We start from the raw sequence: 25,981 nt of genomic DNA on the forward strand, positions 1-25,981 counted from the left end.
AGGTGCTTTTCAGAAAAGTTTAACAGTACTTACTTTGTTATTTATATATGTTGTCTATAAAACTCGAAAAATGCCTTATCAGTGCCCACACATACACAACTAAAAGAAACAGCTGCTTGGTATTAAATACTACATAATAATGTTGTGAAAAATACATTTATCGTAGATATTATATTCTGTAGTCTATGACATTCTGTATAAAAACAGGAACTCATAAAAATTAGGGGCTGTGACGGCTGATCAGTTTTGCGCATGTGGTTTCATATGATACGATTGTTGTTCATATTATAACACAATAAAGGCCATCATGAAAGCCAGGATAGCCTGATTCAGACAAACTCCCACACTTCAACCTGAATTAGAGTTTCATCCCTTCAAGTTGGTCAAGCCTTGGCTCTTATTTACTCAGTCTTTACTTGCAAAAAATTTAAAGCCCACTTTCCTCAAACCTCTGTGAAAATGTAAATGCACTCTTAGTCCTCCACAAATATCATGCAGAAACGGAAAATGTGTAAAAATCTATTTCAAATTAATATTTGCAGTAGCAATGATGAAAATCTCTTACAAGATATTTATTTATTTACTTATTTATTGTGGAAAGCTTTAATCATATACACTCTAATGACATTGTTAAAAGTACTGTAGAAATTCAGCAACATGTTTTATCATGAAATGAAAAATGGCAGAGGACAAACTGTTCATTGCAGGGGAGTTGGATTAGATGACCTAATGAGGTTCAATAAGGCCAAGTGCAGGGTGCTGCTCTTGGGTCGGGGCAATCCCAGGTATTTATACAAACTGGGGGAAGATCTCCTTGAGAGCAGCCCTGAAGAGAAGGATTTGGGGGTCGTAGTAGACGAGAAGCTGTACATGAGCCAACAGTGTGTGCCTGCAGCCCGGAAGGCCAACTGTGTTCTGTGCAGCATTAAAAAAAAGGGATGGCCAGCAAGGACAGGGAGGTGATTGTCCCCCTCTACTCGGCTCTTGTGAGGCCCCATCTGCAGTGCTGCATCCAGGCCTGGGGCAGGAAGGACATGGAACTCTTGGACACTGAAAATCATACTTAAAACTTAATTACCTTCCTTCAGTGTCCTGATCCTAGTAGATTTTTAGAAATACTATATTTGGTAACACACTTGAAGATTGGAAAAGAAATTACCAATCAACGTAGAATCCATAAAACTGTCCAAACTGCTTGACTTGAAAGTCTGAAGAATGAAGCAACTAACTAGACTAAGCAAAAGATGATGCACCCTTTCTGTTGCGTAGAATAGACAGCCAAACCATGCAGTAGTATTAATTCAGTAGGTTGGCACAGCATAATGGATACCACTGGGCTGCCAAAAAATGAACTTCTTTTCCAACTGAGATTAATAAAGCTTTCTGGATGCATGTGTATTATAAACAAAATTAATGCATGTGTCAGTATCCTCTAAGGACACTAAGGAGATAGAATACCTCTTCATTTCATTTCTCTCTGCAGAATATCTCAAAAATAAGATGATTTATTTTCATCTATTTAAGCATCAACATATAGAATGAAGAATTCACTCTGGAATAATTATATTAATCTTTGAAAAGGGGAAGTGGAAGTTGAGGAAATAAGCATCTGACACATCCAATGACTTGTTAAAAATGCAACTTGATTACACATCAGGCAAAGTAATGAAAAATTCTTCCCAGAGTACTCCCAATACTGACAAAGCAAAAAAGAATCAGCAGAAAAGATGAAAAGCATCTAAATAGAAATCACTGTAGCTATAGCCACTGAAAAGTAGTATTACTTTAAGCAAAACTTGAGTGATTTTAGTACTGAAGAAACAACTTCATCGGTGGATACAGAGACAGCTGTGAAAGATTGGCCGTGTCGTTTCAGCATAGTGCACCTCCCAGTGAATGCCTGCAAACTAATTTCAGCCTGGCCAACAGGCTGAATACAATAATTGTTGTAATTTTGTCAATGATGGGCCTGGTCATTTGTTAGGGAAAGAAAACCAACAACCATGTTTGTTTGGTAGCTATGCCCCGTACATGCATAGCTTAAACAATATTGTAAATATACTAGCAAATTAAACTTGCGCCAGATGTTAGAGACATGTTGATGCACAGGTAAGTAATTTGCCTCCTAGCAGGAAAACTGCTGTTCTTGGACTGCTAGCCTTTGCAGTAAATGCAGAGAGAATTTTTGTAATCTTTATTTCTCCTTAAAAGATATCACAGCACATAATTTCACTAGCTGAATGCCTATGAATTAATTGTACTTTCAATTACTTTAGATGCAATCTGTATTTGAACATGCTTTTTGTCCTTTTCCATTCATTTTCCTTCCAGTCATCATCAAAGTCCTAGCAGTATGTTTGTGTTTTAATTCTGGGGATCTTTACTACATACTGACTCCAACTGTCCTAATTAAGTTAAATTTAAATGCATAGATTTGAAAAACAAGCCATGTTGACCCCAAAATCACTCCTTTCTCTTCTTCCCAACATATTTTACCATCTCTCAAATAATTATTTTCCCCAGGCCCTGCTACTATTTCAGTCAATCAATGCCTTTGTGTAATTAGTCCTTCAATACATTTTTCGATTTCATTTTTACTTTAATAACTTTAATAAAATTACAATACAAAGTCTAAATGGCCTGAGTGTTTTCATCCATAGATGTTATTTAGGTTGAATAAATAACTTTGAATAAATAACTGCTAAGCAGTTTCTGACCACAGTGGAAATAAAGGATTTTGATGTTTAAGATATATTTTTTTCACCTCAGCTATCGTTTCCAATTATCTTCATAATTAAAACAGTACTCAAAAAAAATCTTTTTAGAATGGTAAAAGAATTGAAACTGGAAGTACGGCTCACCTATGAATTTTTCTTTCATAGCACATAAATTCAGCCTCGAGCAACCCCAAGAAAGTGCCAGCTCTTTCTCCCCTACAGTGAAAGATACCCTCACCTTTTGTCCCTCAGTTCTACCTTTTCAAAAATCAGATTATTCTAGCATTTTAAAAATTTTATTTTTAAGATAAAAACATATATTTCTGTTATGCTTGGGTGTAACAAATACTTTCATTTTTCTCTTTTTAGATTTCTCGTATCACCTTCTTTCATACTGCATATCACTTTCCAACAGAGAATCTTTTCTATATACGACTCTCATAATTCATGCCTAATTAGATAATGCTCTGAACTGAGCTTTCAAAAGAAAAAACATTACCTAAGATTGTGTATATTAGTAACATCTTTAATGATTTTATTCAGAAATAATATTGTGATTCGAATCAATTAATCAAGATACAATATTAGATTATAATTCTGTTCATTTGTGAAAAGTGGTACAAAATCATACGAAGGGCAAACGTATAGCGGATTCCTCAACAAAACCTTCCCTGCCTTCAATGGCTTGCATTTGAGTCTAATTAATAGGTTGTTCAGGACAGGGAAGAAGAACACAGAAGTGTATCCTATTTTTAGTTTGCTTTTGCTCTTAGAAGCCTGGGTTATTGACAAGCATTTAGTTACGTATGTGCTGTATGTTGCTTCAGATCACAGACAGAAGCAGGGGCACTGCTCTTTGATGCATAACCCCCAACAAACAAGCACTGCCCACCCCTGCCAAAAGCCAGTGGGCTGATGGCCAGAGCCTAAGGGAGTGCATATGGGAAATAGGGCTTTGCAACGGGCACTTTTGGTGTGTTCCAAGAGCCTGAGAGGAGACAGTCAAATCTCCCCTGGCTTCCTGAAGCAATAATGTAACTGTTCTGCAGCTGAAATCATGGCCAATGTGCAGCTGAACTTCTGATGCATCGCTGAGCCTAAGCTTACCTGAGAGATTTCTACAGCACATTGGAAACGCTTCTGCTTAAAGCCTTACATAACCCATCTTGCTACGATGGAGTGGAACATCCCATCCCACTAATGCTGCCTGTAAGAAATAGGTCACATAACTTGGACACTGCCAATTGCCAAATAGAAATCAATTTAGAATGCCATGTACAAAAAAAAAAAAAAAATCAATGCTCATTGACATGGCCCAGCAAGAGGATGATAGGCAGAGCACAAAGCAGGACTGATGGGTATTGATGTGAACAGGAGCGCAGCCATCTGCGGTTGGGAGCGCGCAATGCGGAGCACGGTGGGTGCTCTGCTGGTGTGTGGCTGGAAGCACAGGGTGTGCTGAGTGCTGCTGGCAGAGGGAGAGAGCCCTGCTCTTGCCACCTCCTGAACATGGCTTGCTGGGCCGGGCTGCCTCAAGTGATGTTTCCTCTGCATTTTCTTCATAACAAGTTTTGAAAAAATATTTTTTTAATGTGTTTATATGCATGAATCTAAACATGCGCTTACTTGGTACTTTATATGTTCTGACAATATGTAAAAACACACACCCAGTTCATTAGTGTATTAACATCTCACTGGTTGGGGTTGCACACAGACTGCATTCCATTTACTTACGATAGAACTCAGAAAATTAGGAGTCTTTAAGACATTCTGATTCAAAGAATTTCTTGTATGAAGTTATACTAGCTCCTGTTTAGTGACATGGGTAAGATACAGATCCCTCTTTTTTTATGTTTAGTTTTACCTCATTTTTTTTCTTAAGACTGGCTGGCCTACTAAATATCCATTACAGCAACTATCTCCAATTCACAATTCTCACTGTTCACCTAAACAAGCAATAACAAATTAATGTTTCAAAACTTTGGGCACTACAGTAATATTGTAGAAGAGTATTTCAGTGTTATAAAGGCAGCATCAGATCTCCTACCATTCAACCACTACCATCATTTAAAATAATTTTTCAATTATGGCTTTCAGTTAAACAGACTTAAATTATTATAGGTTAAGAATAGATATATTACTTAATCTTGTAAAAGTTTTAATTGTGATCCTTGCTTAGTTGGAAACTGCAAAGGCTAAAGAATGTGTTGTACGTAGCAGCAAGGCAGAAATGTCAGAAGCAAGAGAATAACTCCAAAAGCAGAGCCACAGGCAGCAAAGATTCATTCAGCAGAAAGCACACGGAAGATAAAAATTTAGATGACGAATAAAAAATGTATTTTTAAAGTAGGAGTTTTAGAAGGATTAAGGATGGAAGGAAGGATAGGGGAAGGCAGGAGGCTAAATAACAGATACCAGGAGCTGGAAAATCCCAACCCTGCTTTAAAAGGAAAAATAACAGTGTCATGGGAAAGCACAGTAAGATGAGAGCTGCACTGTTGACCTGCAGTGGGGCCAGCATTTAGGAGGTAAGTTTCTTTTATTAAAAAAAAGAAGAAGAAAAAAAAAAAGACAGATTGAGAGAAAAAAGAAAAAGAAAAGAAAGCAGTGAGGGTCCTCCTAATGGGCACACTTGACTGATGTTTTCTTTTCCAGAAGAAATTTCCTGGGTCTTCTATGTCATAGTGGTATCAGGCAACAGCATTGTATTGTTCTTTAAATAAAATAACATAACACTAGGGGATATTTAGGTTCCTTTTATGTGAAGACAATTATTTAGTTGAAAAACGTCTGAGTTTAATTCTGAAATGATTCAGAATCCATAAAATATAGTAGGTTATGCATTGCACACCAATTTACAGGTATGCCTGCATCAAGCTCAGAAGCATGTTTCTGCTTTTAACATAGTTTTATTTATTATTTTCACATATTTTGACATAGAAGTTGCTTGATTTGTAGAAGATGTCAAGTTACGTGAAGTGTATTTTGTAATTAAGAGCACTTGCAATAAGCATGTGCACAATAAAAGGTACTTCATACTGTTTTTTTCTTCTACAACATCAAGTGCATTTTGATGCAATTGTTTTCTCTTTTATTCCTTAGTGCAAGTTGCCCTGTTGGAGACAATTTATGTTATCAAAATTCCACAAGATAAGCGACTTGGTGAAAAAGTAGAACTCATGATAAAGAGGTAAAATTCTGGAACTGTCCCTTACGATTTACATACTTCTAGCTTTTTAGATATATTTTCTACATCCTTTCACCTGTCTACTTGAACAAAGCAAGCACATTTTTCTTTAGAATTAAGTTAATCCATTTTATTTTCTGTCAGGAATAATATAAAAGAAAAAAACAGTTTCTAATATAAAATATTTTGTTCAGAGGCTAACAGAAAAAATAACCTGTTGTATGAAAAAAGAGCGGTTTCTTCAAAATTTGGATGCTTGCAGGTTGCTAAGGAAGCTTAAATCAACACAGATGCCTGTTCTTTGAATACAATTTTATCATCCTGATCTTGTCTTAAATCTCATTTTAAACAATCTTCCAGTCTAATAAACATTACCTTCTTGTTCCTGAGTACAATCTTTTCGAACATTGGCATAGTTAAAACATTCAAGTGTACTTGGTTTAGTGTAGTGTGGCAAATGTCTGTGGAATGCAGGGGCATATGGCGTATAATTACAGAACCATATGGATGCCAGTAGTAATAGTCAACAGCATTTGAAAACAGGACCTAATAAGTTGGAGGAAGAGCAATAATAGACCATCATACACAACCATAAAATCACAGAATCATATGGATACATATAGTTTCTTTATAGCTGAAATAAGCCTGTCCTTTAATCTGACAAAGCCAGTGTTTCCGTACAAGCATATAGCGAGAGAATGTAGTCTGCATTATTTTAATTTTGGCTCGTAAATTTCTAAGCCCACATAATTAAGATGAGCAATGCAGAAAATTACTTACCAATGCACATAGCAGATCAACTGCTTCCAGTATCAGTTCTTGGTGGCCAATGCGAGTAACTCCCAGTTCCTCAAGCTCTTGATGAGTGATGTGTAGCAGCTGTTCACCACTGATCTTTTCTCTTTCAAAATTTTTTATGTATTGTTGGAGGCAATCATCAAGGCCTTTTAAAATAAAAAAGCCAACAATGCACATTCAGAAACAAACAATAATTCTACAATGGACAAGTACAGAAATTTCTGTAGAATACAATTACAAATCCTTCCTTAGATCTATAAAGGAAAATAAAAATACATATAGCTTAACTTACATAGAACACACTTCATAGCACTAAAAAACAAAATTTGCACTACTGACACTATTTTCAAAACCCTTCAGCATTTCAGCACGAATTTAAAGCCTTCATGTTACTTATTAGGGAGATAAGGGGAAGGATGAAGCACACAGTGACATTGTGGAAAACTTTTTTCTTATGATGTTGTGGAGCCCTAAGTATATGGTTAGCTTATGATTGGGAGTAAATACTTCTTGGGATGCCTCTTGTACAACTCTTCATATGGTGCAGTTTTATTTCTGTAATAAAGAAGAGTTCTTCAAGCTTAGTAATCCATTATTAAAAAACTCAGTTTTGTTTTTTTTTTCAAGTCTAACTATCCAATTTACTGAGCCACATAACATATACGTGTTATTGTTACAGCTAGAATCAGATTCAGTTACGCAATTTCTGCCCATGCACACAGAATTACTCAATTTCATGCTGAAACTTTATATAGTAAGAATAACAGACTTGGTAGTTGTCAATCTGCTCTCTGAGACCAGAAAAAGGACCAATAAACAACCTGAGTTCAAAAATCTTCCATTCCTCCAAATCTATTTCAGAGCCACACAAGTTAGAATGAGACTTTCTACTACTGAAAGTTATACCACATTATGTAGAATTCCCTCAAGGATTCTGTTTAGAAGTGTACGTATCCATTTCCATTTTCTATTTCCATGGAAATAAATAGGAGGCATTATTTTCAGAGCAGTCCTTGTACTATATTCACTGGAAACTTGGTATTCTCAGAAAAATTTTGGAGACCTACAAATCAGATGTAATTAGAATTTTTGGAGGCAGGTGGTTTTGGTTGTTAGGGTTTAATCTCCAGTATTTGTTCTCCAGTGAATTGGGTAAACTCGAAATCCATAAGACGTATGGATATCCAGGAACAAGTGCAGTGTTTCTACATGAAAAGTGCATTCATTCAGTGTATTTTTTATCAACTGTTTCTTGCTAAAAAATGCAAGTGCTCAAATAGTAACAGAATGCAAATGCAATCAATCAGTGTTAAGAAATTAGAAAATATCAACAGAATGGGAAGTAACAGACAGATTAAGCTATTCTCCACAAGGAGGAAAATCATGTACAATGACACTACTGAAGTGCAGAGAGAAGACTGTTAAGACATCTCCCTTTCTATTGCTTAATATTGGAACGATTGGAATAATGTTGAAAATAATGGGGTTCAAGTTAATTGCATCTATTATTAAAAGTAAAGCTGTCTGAAATTTTCCTAATACTGCTGAGATTAGAACCAAAATGTAAACAAGTAATTAAATCTATATCTCAAGTTCCCATCTACAAAAAGATCAGTTGTAGTTATGGGACCATCTTCATGGAGACAGGGTATCTTGGGTAACAACCATAAAGAAACTCCCTGGAAAATCATGATGAAACAGGCTACGCGTATTTAAGGACTGCTAGGTTCTACATGGGATCTCTGTCCGGTGGTCATGAGAAAGACTTACAATATTCAGCTCACTTTTGAAAGGAAAAAGGAATGGTCTTATCATAAGTTTATAACCAGCGGTCTGTTTGTAACAAAAACCCAAGCCTGTCCTCTATTCTGGAAGTGTGTGCAAACAGGAGACCATTTCTCTGCATCTGTTCCTGGGTTTAAATGATTTAATGAATGGTTTTATGTAAGTAGGTTTCAGTCTGGATTGGTTGAAAACTGGTCACTGCAAGTTGTGCATGTATTATTTAACACTGGAAATTCAAAGCCACTACACATTTCTAAATAATTCTCAGAAATATTCAGAGTAAAACCCCACAGTTTAGGCAAGTATTCACCAGAAACAAACATATTTCTATGAACAAACTTGTCAGAAAAAGTCACTGAAAGGACTATCAAAAATAAAACTATTTTGAGCAAAAGTGAAACAAATTAATTTAGGACGTCAGTATCATGGCTACAAATGAGCATTTGTTGCAGTCAGAAAGATCTAAAAGATACCAGAAGAATGTGACATCCTATGAAAAGTGCATAGCCAGATGAATTAAATGTGCCTTTATGCCAGAGACAATATATGACAGAAGAGCAAAATATGAAATTTGTGTTATGCATTCTGCACTGTAATAGCTCCCCAGGGCATCTTTAGAAGGCGTTAACTTACTGGTGCAAACAGTATGCCAGTTGACAACAGAATACAGAAAGACATCATTAAAAATCCAGGCTGCCTCATAGCATGACAGCATCTAATAGACACACACACACAAAGAAGTATCTGTCCATTGCTCTCTGTCTACCTAGGAACGAAGCATTGTATCCTATTGCTCCTTTTCTTCTGATGTAAAAAGTTTTGTTCAGTAAATTGAGGTCTTACAAAGCAAGAATTTAGCTGACGGTAGTTTCAGTCCTTATTCTCACACTTGTAATTATCTTGAGCAGGAAAATATCAAAGATGCAATTAGAAAGTATAAAATGAGATCACTTTGACTCACCAAAGCAAAACAGAATATTTACTTCCTCCAGCCACTTAGGCCTCATTAGTGCTCTTTCTGCAATTTTGTCAATATAATTTCTGTTTACAAATAAGACTTATATTAGTTGATGTTCATAACTATGAAGCTGCTAGGGGGCATTACCCTGTTCTGTACGTAGGTAAATAAAATTAAATCACTATTCCCAAGTTACACAGTGTCAGTGTTTGCAGGAAACAGGGAAGCTTGCATATTCTCACATTTTTGAGGGTAGAGTTTGTAAATAACCAATATAGCATTCATAATACAATAAAATAATTCAAGGAAAATAGTTTACGCATGCAGATTTTAATGTAAAACTGAGATTAAACATCTATGAAATGTGTTACTTTGTCTCTTTCCATTTTTAGGTAAAAGACAACTTATTCCATTCACGTGGACTAGGAAACTTTTATCTCTGGATCCAAAGAATAGATAAAAACCAAGATTTTTGCTATCTTCACTGCAAAATACAATCTTGAAAATAAGGCAAGAGAGCCTAAATCAAGGGAACACAAGGAGAGGGAAGAGGGAAAAGGTCAGGAGAAAGGATTGGAGAAAGAAAAGTCAGTTAGCTCTATGGGTTTTTTTCCTGATCTGCACAATTATTAAGAAAGGAATTGATAAAACAAAGCAAAGCAGTGTGTAATAAAAAAAATCTGCATTGACCTAGCTGAAATCAGATTTAAGTATTAACTCCAAGCCAATGTTACAAAAGAAATACTACATGTTATGGGCAACAGGGTCCACTGAGATTAAAATGAATCTTTGCATTGATGTCAGCAAACATTGGGTTTGTTTTACATTAAATCCATAAACATAGTTTGCATGTTATGTAAAGATCTGTCCCCCAGGTACTAGGAATATTGAGGGAAAAATGTGTAAAAGAAGAGAAAAAATTGTTGCCTTCTATATAAAATGTCAAATTATGAAGACAGGGCAGCTCTCGCAGGGGAGAAATGTGCTAAAAGTAACTCAGTCAAGTGTGATCCATCACAAAAGAAATGTAATTCTTAAGGTAGAGGTGTGTGATTTTTATTTTTTCATAAATGTCTTCATAAATTACATTTGTTCTCCTTTTCTTTTCCATATATATTAATGAATCTTTGCAACTTACTGTAAGTTATGCTGTTTTTTTAACCTATCCTAACAATTCCTAGCCAAATGATGGCTTTGTTCATACTACATCATTATTCCCAGAGAAAAATACAAGGCAGCTGGCTGGCACAAAAAAACCCTGCCTGCAAAATGGAGGGGTTACAGGGAAGACAGACAGGAAAGTTCCTTTCCAGTTCAGCTTGTCAATACACAACTGCTCTCTTGAGTTGAGTCTTCTGACAGCAGAGGGTACACAACACGATACGCTCTGGTATAAAAACACAAGGTTGCTCATTCTGCTTTTAGGTCCTAGAATGAAAGAGAAGGAAAACAGCTCAGTGACTGGTTTAGCACTGATGCACGGAGGTTAGGTAGAGCAATTACAGTCAGTTTTGCCAAGAAATTAGGAATAGTTTAAATAAGGAACTGAGAGAATATCTAAAAGCATACAGCAGAAATCTGAAATCACATTTGCAGAGATGTTTCTGTACAACAGCAGCTGTGAAGTACAGATGTTAATGGTTGTGGAATGAGGATATAAAGGACAAAACCTGGAAGTCAATGGTGTGATTTCAGTTTTTTCAGAAGGATTACAGCCTGGTTTGGCTTCAATGAGGAAAGAGCAAATTAATATTCCTATGAATGTATCTCAACAGGCTAAAATAAAAGCTAAACAGCAATCACATCTGTCATGACAAAATAGTGACTTGCTGAAAAAAAATATGAAACAATCAGTAAATCCAAGCGAAGTGAGCAGATTGCATGTGAAAATACTGACTGATGTACTAGATATTAGGAGAAATCCATTAAAGCTTCTGTGCCCTCCAGTCCCGGTAAATGCTGGTTTGGGAAGGTGAGCACCTTCTGAAGCATGGCCAGCCCGCAGCAGCACATCTCAAAGCAGCAACAGAGCTGGGAGCCATCAGGGCCACATCATAATTCAAAAGAAAACTGACTGTAGTGGAGCTGTCTCTGGGCGACAAGGGGAAGAGAAGGACAAACACTGCAAAGAAAGGAGCATAAAAGGTAGAAGACCAGAAACAGTGTCTGCTTTGAGAAAAAGCGAAGAGAGGGAGACTGCTGAAGCAAGTTTGAAGCGATAGGGAGAAAAAAATCCACATCCTTTCATTCCAGCTGCTTATGCAAGTGACCTCATGTGTTTCAAACAACCAGGACCTCACCAAAGATGCCCCACCTGCCTCCATTACAGATTTCTCTTCCAAGGCAAAATTACCTGCAAGTCCAGAACACTAGCTATTCACTGTTAGCAGGAAAGGAACCACTCATTTCTGTGCTGAAAGCTAACTAATTAACAAGGGAAGGAATCACTGACTTCTGCTCCCATCACAAGCTTTAGTTTACACACGCAGATCTGCCAGTGCCTAAGTGCATCTAACAGCTGGGACTGAGCAACTCTAGTTACAGGAAGAAAAAAGGATTTTGGAATCAATTGGTATTTTCTACATAAAGCAATTTTTAGCAGCTAACTAGACAGTTCTGGAAGGCAATGACTGGTTGGTGAATGGAGAATGTAGGTGGGGAACACAAGCATTTTGCTAAACGAAATTATGCTGAATACATGCATCAATTCATGGGCGATTTTGATTTAAAACACCTGTGATTTATTACACTGGCTTTGGCAGAGTGGATCTTTTCCAATCTTTATATAACTTCTAACAATGAAGATCATCAGGTGGGTATTTTTTATCAGTGACATTAGAAGCTTTGTAAGAATTATTCAGTCCAAATAAAGGAAGGGCATAATCCTCAGGACCATGTTCACACTAAGTCCTGCTCAAGCACCAGCTGCTCATTCTTAAGCCCTGTCAGGAAGAAACCATTGCTTAGAGTGCCTGGGAGAAGGATCCTCGTTCAGAGAGATATGGAGCACATTTGAAAACACCCTAAAACACCAAGCTTGGAATATTTTAGACCTATACTTTAAAGTCTATCTAAAAACTAGAGGATCTCGTGCATTTCACATCTTTAAAAGCCTACTTGTAACATGACTGATCTATAACAGTATTTACATCATAAAATTGTAGACAAAAACTATGTTAAAAATTACAATATACAGCATGAATGCTCAAACAGGCATAAAAGCAAATTAAGAGTCTTCTTTGAAAAATATTCAGTTCTGGTATTATATGACCTTTTAGTGTTTGACTGTGCATATATAATATGTTTAAATGTTGCTTCCTGGGTAACTTTCCCATGTAATTATAATAACATTCACAGAGATACAGATGGATATTTCAGATGCAAATAGAGGTAGAACTCCACTACTTGAATTCCACAACCAAGAATCAGGGTGGGATGAGCTCTCTGAGTGGCTGCTCCCCAGATACTGACTAACCCAAAACACCAACTTCACAGTAGGCTTTGAGTGGCCCAACCTCGGCTGGACCCCAACTCCTCTGCCTGTCTCAGCCTCCTGCACCTCACTGGGCTCACTCTTCAGCCACATCCCCTGTGACCTCCTTGCAGGCTCCATAATCTCAGATTCTCCCATTCTCCTAATAATTAGCAGAAAATTGTAACTTTTTTTTTAAAGCATGGCCAAAGCAACAGGCTTTCCCATGATCTCACAATGTCTATAATTACAAACTCTTTTTGGCAGCAGTTTTCCAAGAGAACTGTAATATCAAGACAAAAGCAGCGCTGAAATATTAATATTTTAAGAGTTCAGAGCACCTGGAAAGAGAGTTTTATGAGCAGACGTGTCAGGCAATATTAATAACAAATGAGCAAACTGCTCCACTTTCAAAATTTGATTTAACGTCATGCCATCACCCTTAAATTGACATTTGGATATATGAAGTAAGTGACTTAATATAGTTCTGCCTTCATTACCTATGAGTGAATAATAGTGAGTGAAGACATTCCCCACAAAGTGACAGGCACTGCTGAGCCGTGGCACCATCGCAGGAGGAACAAGCTGCGCTTTCAGAAAGCTTGCTGGAACCACACCTGACCTTGAGGATGTTTCTGGAGGATAAGTGTCACTCTCAGAGAGCACATCACATTTTCAAACCCCGACCATACTCCTGCACAGCAGTCTTAAACTTGAGAAATGTCACTTACACTGTTACTGACGAACTTGCCATAAAAGTGATAAAATCCCCAAGCAGTTTTGTTAGCTCTCTGTGCTAATAAAAGTTTGTTTTTCCTCAGTCCCATTAATTTTCTCCTTGATACAAATACTACAGCAGCCTCCGGTCATTTGGAAGCAGCGTGGCTGAGAAGGATCTGGAAGTGCCAGCACGTCCAACAGCCAGCATGTCCACACCTCCCATTTGTTGAATTATATGCTTCCATATTGTGGTGTGACTAAGCTGAGATACTTGGATACTGGATCTATTTCAATACATTTATTTTAAAGAAAAACTCTTTGGCCAAACACTAGGCAAGTCGTTCTATCTATTTCCTGTGCTGAACTCACGTACCACATTGCTTTGCTTTTTAGAGACGAAGTTTGATGAGAATCCCTCCTGGCAGACACAGCAGTGCCAGCTGTGAGCTGGGTACTTGTCCTGCTCCTCGCGCCTTTGTGCAGAGCCGCACCGCAATCTGGGCCACAAACTGCTCCTGCAGCTCTGCTCCTTGCTTACCAGCTATGGAACTGACACAGAGGAGGTGGTGAACATCATCTGGTGACAGAGCAGCTGCTTCAGCTGGCACCACTGCCAAGCGTGCTTTGCAAAAGCTGTGCCATAAGAGAACCCCACTTGGGAATTCTTTCCTTCATTTACATTTCTATTTGATGAGATGGCAAACTTAAGATCACCATTCCAGCCATTGTTCCAGACATATTTACAGCTATCTTGGAACTATTAAAAAATCTTTATTTCATATAGTTGTTTATTTACATAGCTCTTAAACTCAAAAGGCTATACATAGATAAGGTAGACATTTAAAGTTTGGTGCAATGGCTCCTACTCTAAATGCATCTCTGATTAATTTGCAATAGCATTCTACATTAAATTCAGCTCACATTCATAGTCAGAAATATCCAGGCACAATGTCACAGATGCTTCAGAACAAAGGTTTCCCAGCCAAAATGCACATAAAGGAACAGAAAATTTCTGAGGCATATGTACTCCTGCAAAACACTATCAAGAAAACAAAGCAAACTTATAACAGGATAGCCAAAAGCCCCAAGTCCCATTTTGTCAGCAAATGCTAACACTTGCAAAGCTGAGAGGCGATAAAAGAGCTGACAGAAGACTAAAAATTGCTACAGATATTTCAGTGCCAAAATATATTAATTCTTGTTTTGACTTCACTGACATGTTTTACTAAAAATCCTAGATATCAAAAGAAAGGCAAATCCAATGCATGCATTTACAGCAAAAAGCACAAAGAAATAAGGTTTCTGCTCAATACAATTTCCTCACAAGTCTAGGGCCCAACACACAATAGTTTAAACAGCTGCAGGACACAAATCCTAGAAGCAGAACGTGGGCTTGGCAATTCCTCACAAAGTTCTTCATGTAGGTGCCAAAAATCTCGGGGAAGCTGCCTGCGATTGTTGCAAGTCAAAGAAAAAAACAGTATTTATGCTTTTTTCAGAGCTGATCAGCAGCTTTGTTGATAGCATCTGTTGGCCACCACTTAGCAAAGCCGTGGATGAGGTGGGCCTGTGTCCACACACACCTCTTGCTCCTGTTGTTATGGGGAACTCAGACAATACGACTCCCAGCGCCTCAGCTCTCCACCACGTCCTATTAGCAGCACAAATCTGGAGGATCTTAAATTAAGCTCTTAAGCAGTTTGGAGGAATTAGTTCTAGCAATCACTGATTAGCTCAGCTAGAAGTCAAGTGATTGTCAGGAGCTGTCAATTAATTGTCAGGAAATTCCCAAACTAGGCATTATTATTCTTTTGCTACAGCCAGTGTGAAACTAGCTAACAACTATTAAATGGAAAGAAATAAAGCAAGAAAAAAAGTCAAACTAAAATCCTACTGAAGAAAAGTTTTTTTCTTTCTTTATATTTACTCATTTTTATTCTACTTATTTATATGGCAATGTCAGAAAAAAAAAATCATTATGGTTGATTTTGAACGGGATGAGGGCTAGAAATTTCTATTTGCTACCATTTTTCAACAGGAGAAGATTAAGGCAGATTAAGTCTTTGGCTTCAACTACACAACAAAAAGCATTGCTACATTTTAAATCAGTACTATTTTGTGTTTGAATTCTGAATTGTAAATGCTTTGCTATTTGATCTGGCCATAGCTTGTTCCAGATTAAATCCTATGTACCAACAAGAAACTGGCAAGAAATATACCATTTCTATAAACAAATATATGGCCAAAAGTCTGTGAACAAAATGATTACAAATCAACATACAAGAAAATTCTCATCTGCCCAGTGAAATAAAAGTTTCTGGTAATTCAGCATTAAAAAATCATAAATCCAAGTGATTATAAATACAAAAGACTTAAAACACACACACAGATGCTTGAGCTACTGCTTTTTCAGATGCTTGGGAGACTTATATGGCAGCATGCAGAAATGGGACGTGGGAGAGGACTGGAACCTGAAATTTAAATCCAACAAGGAAGGGTCAGACTGGAAGTACTGCAACATTTCCATCTAGAGCTAAAAGCTGCTGCAGCTTGAGATCCCACTGGTGCTAACAAAAAAAAGAACATAGAAAACTGAGCACTGATTTGAGACCATTTCCAGTTATTTTCCCATTCTTTGTGAGAAAACAGTTATAACTGTTTACTTAACCTGTTTACTCAGGCATAGGGTAACAGATACATGATGGTAAAAGATAGGTAATGGCAATGTAAGTAGCAAGATTTGTCCACAGAACCTCTAAGCAAATGCTGGTGAAAGGGCAAATGTTTAATTTACTAAGAATACTAAGCTAACAACCCGAAGCAAGTTGCACTAACTGAGCAGGATTCATTAATTCTTTTGTCAGCAGAAGTAGTCTAATACATAATAACATTTCTGGGGACATTCCTCACGGCTTCCTAGGGAGCAGGCTGCCTCACTACACTTGCAGGCATTTCCCAGTGAAGACTTTAAAAAAGCCTCCTCGGGTTCACGGCATTATTTTTCACCTATGCCAGAGAAGTAAACACAGACAGGAGAGGATTAAAAGGCTCGAAGGAGGCTGGGCAGCTCCTGAAGTCTCAGTCAGGAAGCAGCCCGCTCCTGTAGCAGCCACCCCCTGCTGCAGGCAGGATGCTCACAACTGGGCCTGCTGCTGCCTCTCGGAAGGGTCTCTGAGCACAGCCCTGAGCCACGCAGCTAGGAGGCTCTGGCAGGACCAAATCACATGAAGATTATTGCGGGAACAATAAGAGAGAGTGTAGAAAAAAATGGAAGAATTATGGGTTTCTGCATTAAATAAATGTGACAAGAAAAGAGCAGGGAAGCCAGCCCGAGATGATACAAAAAGGCCAGAGGTGAACAAAATGCGACTTTCATATTTATGAAATGTTTTTGTAAGTTATGTAATTAGCTTTTTTTAAACCATCATTTTTTCTGACCTTCTAGGTATGCTAACTTCATTTCACAGACCATACCTAATTATTGTGCCACCTGTCACTGCAATCACTTCTTCCTGTGCCGTCACTCAGTAACTCACAGGTTCACCTGGCTGCTACAGCTCCGTGCTATATTCAGTCTTTGTTTCTCTCTCTTCTTTTGCAAAAATATTGCTTCATGTCTCCTTTCCTACTGAGCCACTTCACTATTCGCTGCCTCTCAGCATCTCTCATTTTTCAAGTATCTGATGTGTCAACTGTACTTCTAAAGATTATCTGTTTCTTATCTTTTCAGATATAAAAATGTCACTGAAGGTGCACTTCCATAATGGACATAAGCCAATTTCAAACCATGCTGCTGCCAAAAGAGGGAACAACTTTTCCTCCCACCTCCTCTCCTGTACTGGCACTGGTAATTTTATGGCTGTACAGTGAACCAGATCTGCCAGTTTCAGCACGTGAGAGGTGAAGTGCACAGAAGGTGAAGGGAAACTCAGCTGCTCAACCTTTTTTTTTTACTTTTTTTTGTCAACATGTTAAAGAACTTTGATTTGAACATTCAGCAGCTAAAGCATTTTTCTGCTCTTTGCCTCTCGCACTCACTACCTCCAGATGTCTTTGTGGAGGCATGTTGGGCTGGACTGGGGAGCTGAGTCACCTGAACAATAGCTCAGGAAAAATACAAGAAAAGGTTTTTGTTCAGCAGCTGAATATGTTCCAATGCAGTTTACGGTACAGACACCAACCAGAGCCAGCATTAGCAGCAGGCAGGGCAAGGAAGAGCTACAGGGCACGAACTGTGTGCAGGTAGAAAGAAAAGAGTGGCTGCAACACCAAGCACAAAGCAGGACACAGAGAGGGCGATGACTGGCTGCTCCCTGCTCCTTTGCAAGCATAGATGGTTCTGAAGTACAAAATTGCTGCCAGTTATGGCAGATTTTTTTTTAAATGTGTTAGAAGTATAGAGGGTAACAAATCAGTCCTTTTGCAAAAGACAGAGATGGCCTGAGTCCCAGCTAACCCTGATGGGACAGTGGTCCCCTGCGTACAAATGTGGCCAAGGAAAGAGGAAGAAACTGATGACTGGGTTAATAATAACAAAACTGCAGGTGGGAAGTTGATTTTGGTATGTTGCCCTAAGGAATCATCAATTAAATCCTTGACAATTACAGAAAATCTTACGATGCATCTTATGTTTAATTTTGTGACTGAAAAAGCAGTTGTACTACATAACTTGACAAATAAAGCACAATTTGTTCAAAATATAAATCTAATTAACTGGACAGCTTTTTTGACCCTTTGCTGTCTGTGGAAATCGTAGTACTAAATTTTTATATGAGGCCCCCCAAATCACTGGGCACACACAGCTATTTGAAAAATGCATTTTATTTTTATGCAATAGACCTTGGAGGGCCTATTCTTGTTACCAGTCATTATTTAATATAAGAAGCACTTTGGTGATTATTTGTGTGAGCCTGGCCTCAATCCAACTAGGAACTTAAGTGCCTGCCTCACTTCCATATATATTGCTAATCCTCCCATTGATTTGCACAGGAATATTCACATGATTCTAATTAAACTTAAGTGCATTGCTGGAGCAGAGCCTGAGAGCACTGAATGCTGCATGATTGAGCCCACAATGGCCAAAGGTTTGTGGATCATCTCATTCAATTTCATGGATCGAAATTCATGTCTCTGTGCAAGGGCATCACACAGAAGAATTATACCTCACTTAAGTCCTCCTCCATTTTGAAAAATCCTCTGCAGGAATTAACTTTTCCCATGATACTTGCTGGCATATGTGTGTGCTAATTTCATCAATAAAGATGGTCTTTGGTAGCACAATTACATTTTCCAGTGCTTACAATTGCAGCACTTTCAGTGCCTTCTCCACTCCAGAATAATCAGTGACATGACCTGAACAAAGCCTGCTTGTAGAGAGATTGCATTCATTGAAGTGCTTGGTGTCTTTAGGAAAAGAAATAAGCACTAAACAAAATTATTCATTTGTTCTCATCATCTGTAGTCTACCTTTGTTATAACCTTTATAATCTCATAAGACTTTATTATACAACCCTATACAATTATGTGGAAGTGCTGGTTTAATCAAGGAAATGCTATGTAATCTTTGAGAGATCTAAAGTTACTGTTTCTCAGTCGACTGAGAAGTTCAGTAGACAGGAAAAATGAGAATACTGCTCGTGTTCAACAGAGAGGAGGTACTGATCTCAAGGAGATGAGAAAAGAATTCCTTCAGCCCATATGTGAAGACTGAATCTGGAGGAACTCCTGCCAGGGAGGAGCCAAAAGGAGCAGAAATGGCTTGTTTGGCACATTTCAAAGCTCTACCAGAGGACATGAGCATGAGATACAGAACTTTAAGAAATTTGCATTTTCTCCAGACAAGTCTCTTTCCAAGGTCAAGATGGTACACATACAGCCTGCACTGAAACCAGAGAGACATGACTCTATACATGGAAAAATACAAAGGTCAGAATGAAGCTTTCTTGTCAAGGACTGAAGGAAAAATGCTTGGAGGGCAGAGCACTTACTGATCTTACTTAAATGGATGTCCTCTTCTATTTATGATTAAGCACAATTACACTTTGCAAAAGGCTGTACCCAGCTCTCCTTCTAGATGCAGGACCAGTGGTATTGCCACCAAAAATACTCGCACACAGCATCTTCTAACACTAGCTTTATGGCAGCAGTAAATTTCATCTCCTCAAAGTTACATGATGTGAAATAAAAGAGATACAGACTGACAGCCTAGGTGAAGACTGACTGTACCGCAGGAATACAGCTAGCAAAACCAAAAAAAAACCAGCTCCATTTCTGGTTGCCTGTGACAGAGGCATCTAAATTATCTGAAGTGTGACCTCTCATGCTACTTGCTCAGATAAAGGTAGGATATATATTCAGCATGCAGGCATCCCACAACACTGCTACACATTCAGTGGCTTCTTTCAGTCCAGCACGCCCAGTGAAGTGGCCAACTACACATCTGACACAGTCATAGAATCCTCTGAGTTGAAAGGTATCCATAAATGCCATCTAATTCAACTCCTCTGCAATGAACAGGAGCATCTACACTCTATCAGACACACTGAGCCAGGTCCACCCTGACCTTGAGTGTCTCCATGGATGGGGCATCTACCACGTCTCTGGACAACCTGTGCCAGTCCCTCACCACCCTGATTGGCTGTTATGTTAATGTTATATTAAATATAAATCTCTCCCTTCGTTTAGCTTGAGACTATTTATCCTTGTCTTATCACAACAGATCCTGCTAAAGAGCCTGTTTCCTTCTTTCTCATAGACCATAATCTCCTTTTAGATACTGACCTCCAATCCATACTATCTAATATTGCAGCCCACCAGAGGGAAAAGACCCTTAACCTTGTCCCCCTTCCAGCTATAAATCCCTGATAAAATTTGTAATTTTGTTGAACTGCTCATCTGAGTATTATTCCCACATCACAAGCACTACTCAAACAACTTATTACACCCTTTATTTTAATAAGTAGACTGAAAGCAACAGTAGTGAATTTATTTTGCATATCGGGACATTTTCATGTTTTGCTCTGAAACAGGTTGTTCTACTTGCTACTACAGAGTTGGCACTTTGGCTATATTTTGGATATACTGCAAACACATTTTGATTTGATTCTGGCAGGCTCCCAGTTAAGCTGAATTACAGGGAATGCCAACACATTGCAATTTCTTTCAGTAAACAAGCCAGTTTCTTAGGCAAGCAGCCATATGCCATGTTCTTGCACTATTCATTTTTTAACCCAAAGAGCTGAATTTAGCCACTGCTTATGAAGGAAAAGAGACAGTAAACGGAACTTCTCTCATACTTGAGGAAGAGAAGGATCTGTGTGAAACTGCTCTGTACAGATATGCCAAATGGGGAAAGGGAATTCCACTCCTAAAGAATAAAAGCAGAGATGAGAGCAGGGAGGTGGTGCCTTCTGTTCCCTGAGTTTGCTTGAGACAGGGAGATTCAATCTGGCTTCTGTGGCCAGATGAATGTTCCAAAGCAACTCTGAATGGCCAATTTCTATTGCATAGAAAGACCCAAACATGCCTTGGAGAGGTTTTCCAGAATGATGAACAATTCTGTTCAAGAGTACGTAAATTTATTTTAAAGAGAATCTTAAAATTTGATTTAAAAAAAAAAACACATGAAGATAAACTAAAATGGGCAGGGCAGGCCAGGCCAGAATTTGGAGCTCACCCCTTATTAATGATCTCATCTCTGTCATGGATTTATGATTTTGGGCTATTGTGTTCCACATCACAACATCATGTAGTGCACTGGGAGTTAAAGAGTTAATGCTGCAGTTTCGGGCACCTGTCCCAGAAGAGAAGAACTACATACCCCAGAGGGCTTTGTGTTCAGAGAGGAGATGGATAAAGCCCCTGGCAAGGTCACAGGACCAGGCTCTCCTCCCTTCTGCTCATCTCAAGCACACGTACCACCTCAGCATTAAAGTAAGGCTATTGGCTTTTGGGTATTCTCTCATTATATTTGATTTATTAGCTCCAATTTTAATTGCATTGTATTATATTGTATTATAGTGTGTTATCTTATTTAGTAAATTAGTTTGTTTCTCTTCAGATCGTTGCTGCTGTTATTTTTGAGGCCCATCTCTCTTTCCCTTTATTTTCCCCTTTCCAGAGGTGTGGACCCACAGATCCACTCTGCCCCGCTAGTCACAGAACCAGGCCAAATCAGCCCATTAACTGTTGGCAACCTCTCGTGCTGAAACTTACAGTGAACTCCCAGCAACCTAAATATGTAGCTTCTTGAAAAACTGTTTCTATTCAAAGTCTATTATTAATCAAAGTATTCCCAAAATTTCATGATTTCTGGAGGATAGTTCTGACAAAACTCTTCTGATAAGTCAGTGACAGGCAGAAGCATTGATAGTGGAAAGGTCTTTTGTTAATCTTTTAAAACCTAGCAGAAATGACAGCTCTCTCCTTTGAAGCCTGTCCAACAGACAAAAAGAAATAGGAGAGTTCAATTTATCTCAAAGGGAACAATAACAAAAACACAAACAGGTTTCTGAACTGGAAGGCACTTCCACACTTACAGTACTTTCCTCCGTGGTTCCAGCTCTTTCCACATGTTGCTCCCTTCTCCTGCATCTGCACACACAATTGTGAAGCTGTGCAAGTGGGTTCTAACAGCTGGTGGATATATTTTTTGAACCCTCTTATAGGCAGCACACTGCCAGGATAATGACGAGACCACTGCTATCTGTGACAGCACAGCGTCAGATCAGCTTCAGCTGGTAAGGAACCTGCACCAGCCAATATACAACCTCCTTTCCACAGATACTCCAGGGTCACTTCTGGCTTCTTAGCATATGAACTCTCAAAAAGCACAGATGTATAAATTTAAAATGTGTTATAATACATATATACAGTGATGATAATAATGAGTTATTTTTATGTAGCAAAGCTTATGTTAGCAAAACTCACAGCTCATTATAAATCCCTATTTCACAGGTTAAAAAACTGAACCATACATAAAGCAATTTTCATGAAATCACACTGAAGAGCAGTGGGAGAGCTAGAAATAGGCACTGCGCCTCTTCACAGTTCTCATGCAAGGGCCTAATTAAGAGGGAAAAATTAGAATCTTCTCTAACCAGAAGATAAACGAAGCGCCTATTGTCTCAGAAAGCAAAGAAAATTTGTAACATACACTTTTCCTTTTTTTTTTCTTTTTCTTTTTTCTTTAAGATTTGCAAAAATCTGCAATGAGCAGTGCTCAAGCTGCATTTTCCTCTAACGCATTTCAGGTCACGAGTGTTGATAATCAAAATAAATCCAAGTGTTAGAAATGAGGCATGGAAGATTACATCCACTTGGTCTACCACATCTTTATCACATTTCTCATGCCAGAAAATTCAAGTATGTATTATGTATTCACACATTCTGTTGCTTGCTCTTTAACTCTACTTGTTTTCCCACATATTTCTTGTTCATTTTGCAAATGCTGTTCTAGCAGCTCTTTCTTATTTTAGTTATCTGTACTCCCATTTGTTTTTCTCAGTACTTCTTTTAGACTCCCCTTCTTGTTTATTTTATTCTCATCCTGTAGGGTCAGCTCTGGCTCTTGTTTCCTAACCTGCAATTTTCTATCACCGTTCCCAGTAATGTGCAGCTGAGTGGCTGCTGAGAGCATGGTAATGATGCAGACATCTTACATTTTGCCATCCGATGCTTTTTGCAGTCCACCTATTCCCTTCTAAGCAACTTTAATTCCACTCTGCAAATTTCCAGCATTCTTCTTCTCTCTCCCCAAAAATCAGCATGCTCTGTCATGTCAAAATTCATCCCCATCAAAAGACATATTAACAAATTAATAAAACTTAATTAACAAATTCCGTTCTACTTTTGTCCTGTATTTAATTGTACTGAGCATAACATTTTCTCAATCCTTGATTTTAGACTATTTTCACCCAAATTGCTCTCCTAACTCTTCTGCCACCAGTTCTCTCACTGCAGTAAATCTGCAGGACTCTTTATCCCTTCATGGTTTCAATCTGATCACTAAATGGGTCAAAAGACGAGCAAATGTGAGCAAGGACTGCTTAAAAAATTTAATCCAACTGTATTTGTATGCTGTGGGGTTTTCTGCTATACCTTCAAGTTATAGGAGTAAATGGTTAAAAGCTCCCTCAAATTTGCTTGCATCTCCCAGTTTCAGCTTGTAGAGCCTAGCTATCACTCACTCATTATCCTTTAATTACTGTGTCCTTTTTGATCTTAAGCACTCCTCTTCCCCTCTCTTGCAAAACACCAAGTCTCCCTGGGAATCCACCTCCAAACTATTTATAGCTCCTGCACCATGTTACCTTCCGAGTCTCATGGCATTTTCTCTTCCCCCTGCACACATCTCCCTTCTGCCTTTTTAAAACCAGCTTCTTTCAAACTTCATCAAAACTGCTCACTTCCATTTTCCTAGCCATAGCAGTCAGTGTGCTCGTGAAGCAGATTAACAATGAACTTAAAAGGCTGTGTCAATAAAGGCTGAAATACTGTCTGAAAAGAACAGTATGACTGAGTAGAAATTGAATGAAATACAGTAATATAAAAGGTCGTGCAGTCTGGGAACTGTTAACAGATTACTGCTACTGTGTGGAAAGTCATCAATTAGAGAAAAAAGAAAAAGTGGAACAGAGAAGAACCTGAGTGACTGAGAGATGACTTCCACACTGCAAAATGCTGGGGCTACAAGGAAGGGAAATATAAATCACAAGTGAAGCGGAAGATATATTTTCAGTATTTTTACTTATTCATACTGAGCTTTCTCATAGTTGCTGTGATAATTTCTCCATTTCAATTGTAAATATGTCAGTTTCCTTAAGGACAGGTTATATTACTGCTAAGCAAAACCATGGATCTTCGTTTGCGTCACAAAAAGTAACTTGCAATCCACTCCACAGGCTCATTTTCTTCATTATTTTATATTTTCTCTTTTTATTTTGGAAGCCTGGAACGCCACATTGGATCTTCTTGAAACTCAGAGCTTACAAGCCCACGTGTTCAAATTGCGTTAATTATCCTAGCACCACTTTCCCTCACCGATATCAGCATCTGGAGAGGCCAAACCAGAGGCAGAACTGCATCGTGTTCTCCCATCTACTGATAGAACAGAATGCTGCAAAATCATTGCTTAATTTTTCTGGAATGTTACAAAATCCCTTTCTCTTTGAGAAACAAGATTTTTCAATTCAAAACCAAATCAATAGAAAAACTTTATTACAGCACCACAAAAAAATTATACACACTGCTTCTGGGTGTTTTACCCATTGCATCCTGCTGTTGGGATTTTGCACTCTCTCATTTTCTAGGGAGGTCTTCACAAAATTTACATGATTGTATTGAGGATGCTGTCATTTTCTGCTCAATTCACTGCAATTCTGCTTTTTGTTCAAAGTTGAGCAGAAACTGTTGTTTTTACCTCCAAGAAGCTTCTTCCAGAAGAAAAAAAAAAAAAGATGAAAAGCAGCACTGAGGATGTGATGACAACGTGTTTCTGATCAACAGGTTTTTCCTTATGACAGATCTATACACAAGAAAATAATAAAATGGAATCATATATAACAAGTGAGGTATCCCATAGGGACAGTTCTCTTTTCTGACTATGAACAAGCTTTTCTGCTCATACAAGCTTTCATAAGAATTATCTTTTGCTTTGTTGAGTTGCAAGTGCCTCAGGAAATATTCAATTCACTGCCACTGAATTTAGCATGTATGCAACTACTAGTCTAAGCTGCTAGCATGAATTCTGGGTTAACCAGGCATTTTTACACTGCATTAATGTAATGCGACATGAAAACTGAGCATTGTCACATTTATCAATTTTATCAGATTGCCAAATTATCACATTTTTCTAGCAAACTTGCAGTGTTTATCATCTAACACAAAACTATCTGTTGTTGCCTTGTGCTGTAGTTAACTTTAATATACTTTTCCAGACCTGTGAAACTTTGTGCACAATTAAGACAAACATCACAAACACATTAAGGAAAGCAGGCGCTCAGTGAAACCATTTGCTGAAGCATGCAATTCTGTCACACAACGAAACAAACATTGAAGATCTCAAAGCAGAAAGAACAGGAACTGGGGGAAGTAGCCACATGCTTATGTTAATAATTACGTGAAAAATGTTTTTTTATGACAACAACAATGATTATGTTTATGACAAACATTCTTCCATCAGAGAATTTTCCCAATGCGGGAAAGAGGCACTTCACAACACATCATCCATTCTTTCAGGTTTTTTCTGAAATCTACCAATGTCCTACCAAACACAACAACCCACTAACACCAAACTGAATTGGAGATCTTAGAAGATGTACAAGAACAACTAGGTTTCATTTTAA

General features: G+C 38.1%; 1 protein-coding gene across 1 annotated transcript in view; it reads right to left on the reverse strand.

Annotated features, from left to right (window-relative positions):
* LOC104912176 (connector enhancer of kinase suppressor of ras 2-like) overlaps window positions 1–25,981 on the reverse strand; it is a 173,218-nt gene that overhangs the window by 104,509 nt on the left and 42,728 nt on the right. The window contains exon 2 of the mRNA XM_085230711.1: window positions 6,685–6,848. Within this exon, the coding sequence (XP_085086837.1) occupies window positions 6,685–6,848 (164 nt within the window). The remainder of the gene's footprint in view (window positions 1–6,684; window positions 6,849–25,981) is intronic.

The sequence above is a fragment of the Meleagris gallopavo genome, chromosome 9 (assembly GCF_905368555.1).
Source record: "Meleagris gallopavo chromosome 9, MGAL_WU_HG_1.1, whole genome shotgun sequence".
NCBI classification, from domain to species: domain Eukaryota; kingdom Metazoa; phylum Chordata; class Aves; order Galliformes; family Phasianidae; genus Meleagris; species Meleagris gallopavo.